This window comes from Leucoraja erinacea, chromosome 3, assembly GCF_028641065.1.
Source record: "Leucoraja erinacea ecotype New England chromosome 3, Leri_hhj_1, whole genome shotgun sequence".
Classification (NCBI taxonomy): domain Eukaryota; kingdom Metazoa; phylum Chordata; class Chondrichthyes; order Rajiformes; family Rajidae; genus Leucoraja; species Leucoraja erinaceus.
In genome coordinates this window covers 54,925,254-54,938,780 of record NC_073379.1, presented here as the reverse complement: position 1 = coordinate 54,938,780, position 13,527 = coordinate 54,925,254, and the positions used below count along the sequence as shown (strand labels likewise).

The 13,527-nt window shown below is 45.1% G+C and overlaps 1 protein-coding gene across 1 annotated transcript in view; it reads left to right on the top strand.

Moving 5' to 3' along the window:
* The first annotated feature begins 1,199 nt into the window (after positions 1 to 1,199).
* Positions 1,200 to 13,527, top strand: part of melk (maternal embryonic leucine zipper kinase) — a 77,680-nt gene continuing 65,352 nt past the window's right edge. The window contains exons 1-2 of the mRNA XM_055632721.1: positions 1,200 to 1,351; positions 9,045 to 9,142. Of these exons, the coding sequence (XP_055488696.1) occupies positions 9,082 to 9,142 (61 nt within the window). The 5' untranslated portion in view covers positions 1,200 to 1,351; positions 9,045 to 9,081. The remainder of the gene's footprint in view (positions 1,352 to 9,044; positions 9,143 to 13,527) is intronic.

Below are 13,527 nucleotides of genomic sequence, written 5' to 3'. Positions count from 1 at the left end.
GTTAAAAATTAACCTCTAAACCCGCGACCGCCGACAACGGGCCGGATCTCATACAGGGGACAACGGAAGGTAGGTTGTTTATTTTTACATTAAAAAGGGCTTCTTAAGATCCCTTTATACAAAATTTTATGTTGCGAGTAGCTAATTTGGGGCCCCATTAAATCCCACAGTATTTTTCTGGGCATTTGGGGCACAAATCTACTGCAATGTGAACGTTCTAAATCAGCGCGTTCCACAGGATTCCATCCGAAAGCTGATATAAATGGCCATTAATTTACAGCAATTGAACACTAAATTCCTTCCATTTGGCCTATAAATTAATGTAAATGAAATTTAAAAATCATGTTTTATTGTGAATTATTTTTGAATGTTATTTGGACGCTTAGGCTATTTAAAAATGTTAATCTTTCCTTAAGAAATGGATAGATGTTTAGATCTAGTAATTGAATTTTGGAATTAGCTACAATTGGGTAACTAACTAATTATATGCTTTAATTTCAGGTCATCCAAGTAAGATTGTTTAATATTTGTTTCAGAATGCTTCAATCTATAATAACTGAAAATTTCTTTCAGTTCTCTTAATTTTTAATAAAGTTATGGGCTTTAGACTGTTCTTGATCACAGCTTTTGTGTTAAGTCAATGGAAAATCAATAGGGAACAAGATGATAATTTTCTAGTATGAAAATGGCCATAACTTTATTAATACTGAAGATATGAAAGTGAATTAGGTGTCAAACTAAACGTTTTTTAATGCTTTATCTGATGGGATAAATTGCAGACTTGATTTTTAATATCTCAAAATGTTGTAACATTGCTACCTTAATGTATTTTCCGTAGATTATGAGATGCAAATATAAACTCCAAAAGATATACGGACTCAGTTGCGTGTTTATACGCGAAGGACAGGAAGCCCGCGGTGGCAGTGGAAACAGTTGCTTCAATAAGCAAGCAGAGAGGAGGAAAGAAAGTTACTCCAGCTTTTTGTAACTGATTTGCGTGTGTTAAGTTCCATTGCCGCTGCGTGATTAACCGCGTGAATCGACGAAAGTAAGTCGCAGTCTGAAGAAGGTTCTCGACCCGAAATGTCACCTATTCCTTCTCTCCGGAGATGCTGCCTATCCCGCTGAGTTCCTCCAGCTTGTTGTGCCTGTCTTCATGTTAAGACTCGAGTCCCCCGGCCACTCCCAGTGTGCACGCCGGCCACGAGCTGATTGGCCGCTCCGCATCGGACAGGAAGTTATGACCGAAGGAGGGAAATTTGATCGTTGGGCTCGAGCTGAGTTTAAAAAGTGAGACGAGCGCGCGGAGCCGGAGCCGGTCCCGGGTCAGGGCGCGGGAGCTGTGAGCAAGGTAGGCGCCGGGAGACGGCCGATGCCACCCTGAGCAACAGCGCTCCGGCACCGGCGAGAAGGCGGCGGGGAGTTGGTTATAACTTTACACTGGGATCCGGTCTGGAACTCTCCCGCTGCGCCACCGTGACGGGAAAAGCCGTTGATCTGAAATCCTCCCAGCAATTTTGCCTGATATACGGAGTATTTTTCAGCATTTTCTGCAGTATTTCAAATTTCCAACATCTACACTCCCCCCCCCCCCCATTTATTTAGACTCATGGATCAATGCAACATTGAAACAGGCCTTTTTGGCCCAATTTGCCCATGCCGACCAAGTTGTCCGTGCGGCCTAGTTGCATTTGTATACATTTGGCCCATGGCCATATAAATCTTGTCTACTATCTGATTTACTGTATTGGGCCCGGTATCACCTAGGCTTTCCTTGAGGTTGGTAGGAAAGAAGGCTTCTTTCATCCTTGGGGTACTCAGTGAAAGTGTCTGAGAAACATCTTACAACCGTGGAATAGCTTTTGCATCCCACAGGGATACCTGCCCTAAAGTAACGTCATTGCCAATTAGTTTCTTTAGTGACACAAGAAACTGCAGGTGCTGGTTTACTTAAAAAAAAACACAACGACAGCAAACTTGGCCGTGAAGAAGGGTCCCTGCCCGAAACATCGTTTATCCATGTTCTCCAGAGATGTCTTTCTGTTCAGTTACTCTAACACTGTCTTTTTATGGTTACAGTAAACTTGGTTGGTAACATTTTAAGATAATTAAAAACATGTAATGCTTGTTAACATTTTAAATGTGAAAAAAAGAGCTGCCTAAACAGTCATTTAAATAACTAAACATGAAAGAAAACAGAGGAAAGCAAATACAATGTTAGTATATATTTCGAGGTGGCTCGAATATAAAAGCACGGATGTAATGGTGAGGATTTATAGGCACTGGTAAGGCCACATTGGGAATGTTGTGAGCAGTTTTGGGGTCCCATATCTGAGGGAGGATGTGCTGGTTTTGAAACGGTTTACGAGAATGATCCCAGGGATGATTGGGTTAATGTATAAGGAACATTTGAAGGCTCTGGGCCTGTACTCACTGGAGTTTAGAATAATGAAGGAGTATCTCATTGAAAGCTACCAGCTAATGAAAGGTCTACCACGAACATGGAAAGGGTATTTGCCATAATTGGAGAGTCTAGAACCAGAGGACACCTTTAGAATGGAGTTGAGGAGAAATTTATTTAACCAGACAGTGGCAAATCTGTTGGAATCATTGTCATAGACAACTGTGGAGGTCAACATTGGTTATTTTTAAGATGGAGGCAAAATGCTGGCGCAATTTAGCAGGTCAGGTAGCATCCGATTCAGATTAAAGATGGGTCTCAACCCGAAACGTCACATATCAATTTTGTCCAGAGATATTACCGGACTTGTTGAGTTTTTCCAGCATTTTGTATCTATCTTTGGTATAAACCAGCATCTGCGGTCCCTTTTTATGACATTTTTAAAGTGGCGATTGATAAGTTCTTGATTAGGAAGGGCATTAAAGGTTATGGGGTGAAGGCAGGAGAATGGGGTTGAGAGAGAAAAATAGCCATGTTCGTGAGCGCCCGTAACTAGGGGCCTGTGCGGGTGGTGTCCTCAAAGGGGCGAGATCTATGAGAACACATGATTTGATGCCTGCCATCCGGGCAGGATGGGGGCGTGATCCATGTGTACACGTGATAGATGTGGCCCGCCATCCACTCACAGTCATGCGGCCTGGCCCCTATGTAGAACAAGCTTGCCGACCCATGATTTAGGATTTAGGATATGGCATTCGTTAGATTGATAACGCATCACTTTCACATGTCAACACATCTCTTAGACCTCTTATCTCTCGGGTGATCTTCTCTGACGCTTTGGTCTGGCCACTACCTCTGTACTGGATTCTGATCATGTCCTGCTACACCAGTTCATCATCTCGATTATGGTTGTGCATAGTCTCCACCTCAGACTCGTGCATTCTTGGATCATCAATTTGGAAGTCTTGGGACTGATCCCCCACAGTCTCAACTTCAATCTGCAGCATTCATGGACTATCACAACAATGATAATTTTTCACATATAATGTGTTTCAATCATATTTGACTCTTTCTGGCGACTGGACCGTCACCTTATTTCTTGTCTGGACATCACTGTATATGGTTGTGGAAAGAAGGGCCTGTCCATTTTGCTTGGACTTTCTCTCATTAGCACCTCATCTGGCATCACACTTGGTCTATTTGTTTTTCCACCATCTCTCTTTGGGTTGCCTGGAACTCGACATGGTTGACAGCATGGTTCCGCTCCCGTTAGAATGGGAATAGTTCGCGTTGGGAATGTGGCCTTGAGCCAGGTTCTCACATGTCAGTACATACCTGCAGCTTCACCGCAGTCAGCAATTCCATACAGCTGGTCTCCCAAACGCTCACTTATATGTAAGGGCTGTTCATGAATAGGCTTTCCTAAGCACTGTTGTGAAACATTATGCAGGAATGTTCTATCTGGAACAAGATGGAAATTATGCAATCCAGCTATTTAGTGCCATTGAAAAGTGTAATCTGGTGCTCTGTTTGGATTCTGCTTGAACATTCTGCCCATGAACTAATTGTAATCTTGGTCTAAATACCATTGGGCCAAATTTTCGAGATGAGATGAAAGTGATTACCCTTCGTCAAGACCACATTTGACAAAGTGTGCCATCAAGATATTGTTTCAGGAATTTCTCAGGATAGTGGCTACAGGGCAATCTTCAGATACTTAATCTTTGATTTTCTATCCCTGAAAAAAACCCAATGCAAATGTTTACAGATTATTGAACAGTGTTCACTTCCATTCACAACACTTCAGAACATGGAATTGTCTGTGCCAGCATACATCAAGATCTGGATAAGATCCAATCTTGGACTGATAAGTGATATGTATCATTAGTGTGACACAACTGTTAGTATTGATCATCTCCAACTGGTGATAAACCTGCCACGTTCCCTTGACATTCAAAGTCGGCAGTTCATGAGGTTACATCTCTTAGTTCCGTTCCATGTCTTTTCGCTATACAAATTCCCCCGAAATTTTATTTTTAAATGTTCTCTTCAAAATAGGGTTCCAGGGAATGTGCCAATAGTGAGAATAATTGAAACGTCACAAAGTGCAAGGAGCAAAATAGTCACCAATGTGCAGCAAGATTATCTTATTCAAAGAACGCAAGAGATGTTTTATCTGTATTGATGAAAACATTGGATTAATCCCACTTCCCAGCCCTGTCCTTGGCTCTGTAGAACATTGGAAGGCCATATCCTTCCTGTGTTTTTGAGTAGTGAATTGCAAAACCTTGCCATTGCTTGGGTGAACGTTTTTGTTTGTCAAAACCCTGTAATCCTGATAACTTTAAATTTGCTACTGCAGGGCTGGAAATTAACAGTTGCCCGGGTGCCACTGGCAACTTAGTCCTGCCGGGCAACCTAAAAGCCATGCCATTTTGCCCGGCTTGACAAGCAACCGGGACACCCGCCCGCCATCCGTGTCTGGTCTTGGCTCTAGCTCTCGGGTCTCCCCTCGGTGCTAGCTCTCGTCTCTCGGCGCTCGGGTCTCCGCTCGGCTCTAGCTCTCGGCTCGGCGCTCGCTCTCGGCTCTCCACTCGGCGCCGGCTCTCGGCTCTCGGCGCTAGCTCTCCGCTCGGGTCGCGGGTCTCCACTCGGTCGAGCACATCATCGGCCGTGGTTGTGCGCATGTGCGGCCCTGCACAAGCGCACTGCCACGACAACTGGTCGGCGTCGGCCACTTTCTCCCTCCCTTTGCATTGTGGGAGCTCTGGCCGCCATTGCTGTCCGGTCGCTGCCTCACCGCGACTCCTGAAAAACAACGCAGAATCACTCCCTGGAGCTGCAGTAACTCCCTGGAGTAACTCTTGCTTCTTGGTTTCCTGATCCTCCATTTTTGAAAAGGAATTTAAATTGGTGGACCCACCACCACCAAACTCTGAAAAATAACAGTCTATTGCATTTTATCTATTTATTGTGTGTATATATATGGTCTATAGTATATAGACGCACTGAACCTTTATTTCCTGTTCTGTGTTATGTTTACATATTATGTTGTGCTGCAGCAAGCAAGAATTTCATTGCCCTATCTGGGACACATGACAATAAAACTCTCTTGACTCTTGACTTGGACTTAAGCAAAAAAGGGTTCTTGGGGAAAAAAAAATGCTACCATAAATTTAGTTGCATCTGGTTGGTACCCATGGTAGGGTGAAGACTATTCCATGCTTTAATTGTGCGGGGGAACTCCATGGAACAGCCAGCATCTCTGGATAGAAAAAATTGGGTGACGTTTCGGGTAGAAACCCTTTTTTACATTTCCTCTGGTTTTAGTGTTTACTAGACCAAGTGCAGACCCGTTGGGTCTGTTCCCCCAACATGCGGTTGTGGGGGGGGGGGGGTTGGCGGCATGCAGCGTCACACACACTAACTATCTTCCCCCCCCCCCCGCACTCGCGCTAATTACCCCCCCTTGATATAATATTAATATTATTAATTTGCTCCTTTTACCCCATAACCGCCGTATCTACTGACGCATAGCCCCCAACTTGCAGTCACATCTAGAGGGGGGAGGGGCGGGATGAGAGTGAGGGCAGAGAGAGAAGGCAGAGAGAGAAGGGGCAGAGACGGAGAGAGAGACAGAAACACAGAGAGTGGGGCAAGAGGGAGAGGAGGGCGGGGAGGAGGAGAAGAGGAAGGGTGGGTGAGGGGGGGGAGGAGAGGGAGAGGGGGGGTGCTGAGAGGGGGGTGAGGTAGGGAGGGGAGAGGTGGGGGGGCAGGGAGGGGGGGTGAGGGGAGGGGGGAGGGGAGGTTGGTTGAGGGGAGGAGATGGAGGGGAGAAAGAGAGGGGGAGGGGAGAGAGGGGGGAGGGTGGGAGAGAGGGTGTGCTGAGAGGGGGAGGTGGGGAGCAGGGAGGTGGAGGGTAGGGGTGTGTGGGCGGGGAGGGGGGTTTAGGGGAGGGACGGTGGTGGAGGGGATGGAGTGGAGGAGGGGGAGAAAAAGAGGGGGGGGAGAGGAGGAGGGGGAGAGAGGGGAGAGGATGTGCTGAGAGGGGGAGAGGTGGGGAGCAGGGAGGGTGGAGGGAAGGGGGGTATTGGGTGGGTGTGTGGAGGGGAGGGGTGGAGTTTAGGGGTGGGACAGTGGGGGGAGGGGAGGGGGGGGGGGCGAGGGGGGGAGGAGAGAGAGGGGGGAGGAGAGGAGGCAGGGAGAGAGAGTGCCTTTTTATTTCAACCCAAACAACCATTTGCAGGCAGTGCTTTTTTACTTTAACCATATTTTCATTTTCAAACCACATTAAGGGTACTTACTCATAGTTGTGTGGACATGTGTTCAGTGTTATTCACAGCTCAGAGAAACGTGACCCTCTGCCTTCCTCCATCTTGAAGAGACTGAATGAGGCACACCACTTCCTGGTTTTATAGTCCCTCACCCCTGCTGCCAGCGGGGGCAACAGAGAGAATGGAGAATTTTGTAAAATCATTAATATCTCTGTCATATTTCATCGACGGGAAAAATCCTTGGCACACTTATGGCGGAGGGGGACTCTTAGCGAGGTGGCCAAAAATGACGGCCGTAGGTGGCGCCGTTCTCTCGGAAACCGTAGCAGAGATCGCCAAAACCGGTCAAGAACAGAGTTTTAGTATAATATATATAAGATAGTTTAATTTAAAGATACAGCGTGGAAATAGGCCCTTCGGCCCACCGAGTCCGTGCTGACCACCGATCACCCGTACTCTAGTTCTATCCCACACATCAACAACGTAAGTCAAGAGTGTTTTATTCTCTCACGTCCCAGTTAGAGCAACGAAATCCTTACTTGCAGCAGCACAACAGAATATGTAAACATAGTACTCTGTAAACAATGTTATAAACGAGAAAACAAAACTCCATACAGACAGCACCCATATTCAGGATCAATTCCAGGTCTCTGGCAATTTGAAGCAGCAAATATATGGCCAATGTACTGCCCCAATAGCCTTGAACTGAATTAAAACATACAGTACCTGTAAAGGGGGACATAGCGTCACTTAGAGATTTAAGACTCAAAATGGATAGTTTCTTTTTTTTTTAGTAACCAAAGTTATCAACGTATAATTTATTGTGTGTTGGAAAATAAAATATAGTGGCATAGCTGGTGGACTTGCTGCCTCACACGCCAGAGATCTGTTCGATCCTGTTCTGTCTGTGTTGAATTTGCACATTCTCCCTGCAAGCATGTGGGTTTCCTCCCACATCCCAAAGACGCATTGGCTTTGTAGGTTAACTAGTCTCTGTAAAATTGCCCCTAATGTGCAGGGAGTGGGTGTGGAAAATGGAATAACAGAACTTGTGTGAATGGGTAGACGAAAATGTAGGAGAAACTCAGCAGGTGAGGCAGCATCTACGGAGCGAAGGAAATAGGCGACGTTTCGGGTCGAGACCCTTCTTCAGACTGATGTCGGGAGGGGTGGGGGCGGGATAAAGAAAGGAAGAGGCGTTGACAGTAGGCTGTGGGAGAGCTGGGAATGGGAGGGGAAGGAGGGAGTAAGCAAGGACTACCTGAAATTGGAGAAGCCAATGTTCATACTACTGGGGTGTAAACTACCCAAGCAAAATATGAGGTGCTGTTCCTCCAATTTGCGGTGGGCCTCACTCTGGCCATGGAGGAGGCCCAGTATAGAAAGGTCGGATTCGGAATGGGAGGGGGAGTTGAAGTGCTGGGCCACCGGGAGATCAGGTTGGTTATTGCAAACTGAGTGGAGGTGTTTTGAGAAGTGATTGCCAAGCCTGCGCTCGGTCTCACCGAGATTGATCATATGCTGAATAACCATATTTTTGTTTGGAAGTGGAAAGAGATAATAGAAATTGCATTCATTGCAATGTGTAAAAAGAGATGATACACTGTATTGTAATTTTGCTGCATGTCATTGTGGTATATATCCTGTCTTGATTGGTGAATATGTTTAGTTTGTGACTTTATTTGAAGCAGAAATAATATGTGAATGCTTCATTGAGCATAATTCCGACTGGTAACTACGCACTTCGTCCGAGCACATTATCGCACGCGTCATGCAAGCCATCTTAAATGACCACCTAAACTGTGATTTGGCAACCTAAAATGCTGCCGAGGTTGCACGACTGGCAACAGGGAAAAAAAGTTAAGTGAGCGCCCTGTTCTGGGATTTTTACCTCTCTGGTGGATAGACACAAAATGCTGGAGTAACTCATCGAGTCAGGCAGCATCTCTGGAGGAAAAATAATTGGTGACGTTTCCATTCGAGATCCTTCATCTACCTTTTTGGTGGAGTGAATAGGGTGGACATATTTTCTGCACCCTACTTTCTCAGAATTTGAAGCCTCTCCTTTCAAGTTGCTTTTTTGTTTCAGAATAAACAACTGCAAGTTAGTTATTTTTTCCTGAAACCCAAATCTTCATCCCTGGAAATATCCTCCATAAATTTCTACAATATCCTTTCTGGAGCTTGGATTAACATGAAGTATATTAAAACATTAGCATTTGTGGCTGTAGTAACATTGATTATTCGTTGTAGCCACTTGTTTTTGTTTACTTTGCTGAAGACCTTCACCTGACCGAATCTCTATTTCCCACTAATTTGAAGGATGAATGCAAGTAGAACTATTCTAATGTGTTTTATAATTATTTCAGGTACGGATTGAAGTAAGGTTAAAGTTGATGGTCTACTATGGCAGTTGATGACGAAGAGCTGTTGAAACACTATGAATTACAGGAAACCATTGGTGCAGGTATAATTATCATTTAAATATACTTATTTACATTTGCCTGTAAAATATCCTTCTGTTTTCTGCCTATGGGAACACAATTTGAAACATTATTGTTGCTCATGACATCAGTATCAGCATAATAGGTTTCAGTTTAAACTTGCATAAATATATACTAATGTTATTTTTCTATTTAAAAAAAACATTTGAATACCTGGATTTATCTTTCATTTTACAATATCGTACTTCTGCTGGCATCTGAATTATGCCATTTATTCCCTCTTTAAAGTGATCAGCATGGAGATTTGCAAGGGTTCCTATTCCTAAGTTGCCATTGTTATTGGCTTTAGGCACTTTATACGACCCAGGTAGTGAGCAACACGGGCCACACGGGACGGTCCCCTCATCATTCCTGTTCACCATCTACACCTTGGACTTCAGATATAACTGACTCCTGTCACCTGCAGAAGTCTTTGGATGACTCTGCAATCGTGGGCTGCATCAGTGAGGGAAGGGAAGCTGAAATCAGAGATGTAGTCGATGACTTTGTTCAGTGGTGTTGGCTGAATCGCCTGCAGCTCAACACCGGCAAGACTAAGGAGTTAGTTGTGGACTTTAGGAGGAGAGGAACACCCCAGTCCCCTGTCTCCATCAATGGCGTGCATGTGCAGTTTACCACGGAGTACAAATACCTTGGGGTGTACCTGGCCAGTAAACTGGACTGGTCCAGGAGTGCTGAGGCCCTGTACAAGAAGAGACAGAGCCGGCTGTACTTTTTAAGAAGGCTCCACTCCTTCAAAGTCTGGAGTAAGATGCTACAGATATTTTACCAATCAGTGGTAGCGAGTGCCACCTTCTTCGCCTTCGTGTGCTGGGGCAGCTGGGCGAAGGCTGCGGACGCCAACAGGATTAACAAACTCATCAGGAAGACTGGCTCTGTCCTGGGGGCGGAGTTGGATTTGTGGCAGGTGGTCTTGGAGGGGAAGATGCTCCTCAAACTGCAGAGCATCTTGGACAATAAAGCTCACCCCTCCATGACACACTGGTCAACCTGAGGAGTACCTTCAGCAACAGATTGGTTCCATCTAGATGCAGTACAGAATGCCACAGGAGATCCTTCTTCCCTATGGCTATCAAAACTGTACAACTCCTCCCCCTTCTGTTGTGGAATGGACTGACTCCCCTCCCACTCCCCCTCCCCAATATTTGTACATCCCCAATCCTTTCCACTTGTCACATTCATTTCATGTTTCATGTATCTGTCTTTTATGACTGTTGGCAGATCAATTTCCCTCCTGTGATAAATAAAGTTATATTGTATCGTATACAAAGCCATTTACACTAGACTGAGAGATTTAGAAAAAGTGGGCTAGAAAGGTGTGTCAGTGTTTGAATGGAGCATTCAAAGAAGAGATGGCAAGGGTACAGAACAAATATCTAAACATTTAAAGAAAATTAGATGGTTCTGGTTCTGGACCCCTACTTCTGATGGATGTCAATGAGAATACATGGGAGGATGCTCCTTGACATCCATGTCTGAAAATCTACGAACTGAATCTTGCACATTCTCATCCAAATCGTTGATGTAGATGACAACCAACAATGGGACTTGCACTGACCCCCTGAATGACAGAACTAATCACAGTCCTCAAAATAACCTTCCACCCTCTTGTTAGAAACATAGAAAGATAGGTGCAGGTGTAGGCCCTCGGAGCTAGCGCCGCCATTCAATATGATCATCTAAAATCAGTACTCTGTTTTTGCTTTTTCCCCAAATCCCTTGATTCCTTCAGCCCTAAGTGCTAAATCTAACACTCTATTGAAAACATCGAGTGAATTGGCATCCACTGCCTCTGTGGCACGGATTCACAACTCCCTGGGTGAAAAAATGTTTCCTCATCTCAGTCCTAAATGGCCTGCCCCTTATTCTTAAACTGTGACCCACGGTTCTGGAGTCCCCCAACATCAGGAACATTTTTCCTGCATCTAGCCTGTCCAATCCTTTTACGAATTTTATAGGTTTCTATAAGATATCCTCTCATCCTTCTAAATTCCAGTGAATACAAGCTCAGTCGACACATTCTTCCATCATATGTTAGTCCCGCCATCCCGGGAATTAACCTGGTGAACCTACGCTGTTCTCCCTCAATAGCAATAATGTCCTTCCTCAAATTAGGAGACCAAAATGTACAAGCGCACCCAGGCCTCGTTGTACCTCCCTTTTTCCTAATCTGACACCATTCCGATAATAATCTGCCTTCTTGTTCTTGCCACCAAAGTGGATATCCTCACATTTATCCACATTATACTGCATCTGCCATGCATCTGTCCACTCACCCAACCTATCCAAGTCACCCTGCAGCCTCATAGCATCTTCCTCGCAGCTCGTACTGCCACCCAGCTTTGTGGCATCCGCAAATTCGGAGATGTCACTTTTAATTCCCTCATCTAAATCGTTAATATATATTGTAAATAACTGGGATCCCAGCACAGAGCTGTGCAGCACCCCACTAATCACTGCTTGCAATTCGGAAAAGGACCTGTTAATTCCTACTCTTTGATTCCTGTCTGCCAACCAATTCTCTATCCATGTCCATAAGATTGTTAAGGGCTTGGAAAGATTGTTAAGGGCTTGGACACGCTAGAGGCAGGAAACATGTTCCCGATGTCGGGGGAGTCCAGAACCAAGGGTACAGTTTAAGAATAAGGAGTAAGCCATTTTGAACGGAGACGAGGAAACACTTTTTCTCACAGAGAGTGGCGAGTCTGTGGAATTCTCTGCCTCGGAGGGCGGTGGAGGCAGGTTCTCTGGATGTTTTCAAGAGAGCTAGATAGGGCTTTTAAAAATAGCGGAGTCAGGGGATATGGGGAGAAGGCAGGAACGGGGTACTGATTTGGGATGATCAGTCATGATCACATTGAATGGCGGTGCTGGCTCGAAGGGCCAAATGGCCTACTCCTGCACCTATTGTCTATTGTCTAATACCCTACCCCCAAATACCATGTGCTCTAATTTTGCACACTAATCTCTTGTGTGGGACCTTGTCAAAGACTTTTTGAAAGTCCAGATACACCACACCCACTGGCTCTCCCTTACCCATTGTACTTATTACATCCTCAAATTCCAGAAGATTAGTCAAGCATGATTTCCCCTTCATGCTGACTTTGACCAATCTTGTCACAGCTTTCCAAATGTGCTGCTATAACATCTTTAACAATCGACTCAAGCATCTTTCCCATTACCAATGTAAGGCTAACTGGCCGATAATTCTATGTTTTCTCTCTCCCTCCTTTCTTAAAAAGTGGAGTTACATTGGCTACCCTCCAGTCTACATGAATTGATCCAGAGTCGAGAGAACATTGGAAAATGATCACCAATGCATCCATGATTTCTAAGGCCACCTCCTTGAGTGGGGTGCAGATCTGGGGATTTATCTGCCTTGAGTCTCAACAGTTTACCCAACACCATTTCCTGACCAATGTGGATTCCCTTCAGTTCCTCCATCCCACTAGATCCTCGGTCCCCTAGTATTTCTGGGAGATTTGTTTCTGTCTTCACTAAGGAAGACACAAACAAAGTACTTGTTTATCTGTTCTGCCATTTATTTGTTTCCCTTTATATGTTCCCTTTATTATTAATTGTTTCCCTTTATAAGTTCCCTGTTCTGCCCTTTATTGTTTCCTTCACTTGTCTCTGATTGTAAGGACCTACATCTTTCTTCATTAATCTTTTTACATAGCTAAAGAAGCTTTTCGAGTCAGTTTTTTATATTCCCGCAAGCTTTCTTTCATGGTTCCCCCCCCCCCCCCCCCCCCCCCCCCCCCCCCCCCCCCCCCCCCACCCCCCCCTCTTAATTAACCGCTTTATCCTCTGTTGAGTTCTTAATTTCTCCCAGTCCTCTGGTTTGCTGTTTCCTCGGGCCCCGTACCTGCCTTCTCTCCATACCCCCTGATCCCCTTAGCCACAAGGGCCACATCTAACTCCCTCTTAAATATAGCCAATGAACTGGCCTCAACTACCCTCTGTGGCAGAGAGTTCCAGAGATTCACCACTCTGTGTGAAAAAAGTTCTTCTCATCTCGGTTTTAAAGGATTTCCCCCTTATCCTTAAGCTGTGACCCCTTGTCCTGGACTTCCCTAACATCGGGAACAATCTTCCTGCATCTAGCCTGTCCAACCCCTTAAGAATTTTGTAAGTTTCAATAAGATCCCCTCTCAATCTTCTAAATTCTAGAGAGTATAAACCAAGTCTATCCAGTCTTTCTTCATAAGACAGTCCTGACATCCCAGGAATCAGTCTGGTGAACCGTCTCTGCACTCCCTCTATGGCAATAATGTCCTTCCTCAGATTTGGAGACCAAATCTGTACGCAATACTCCAGGTGTGGTCTCACCAAGACCCTGTACAAC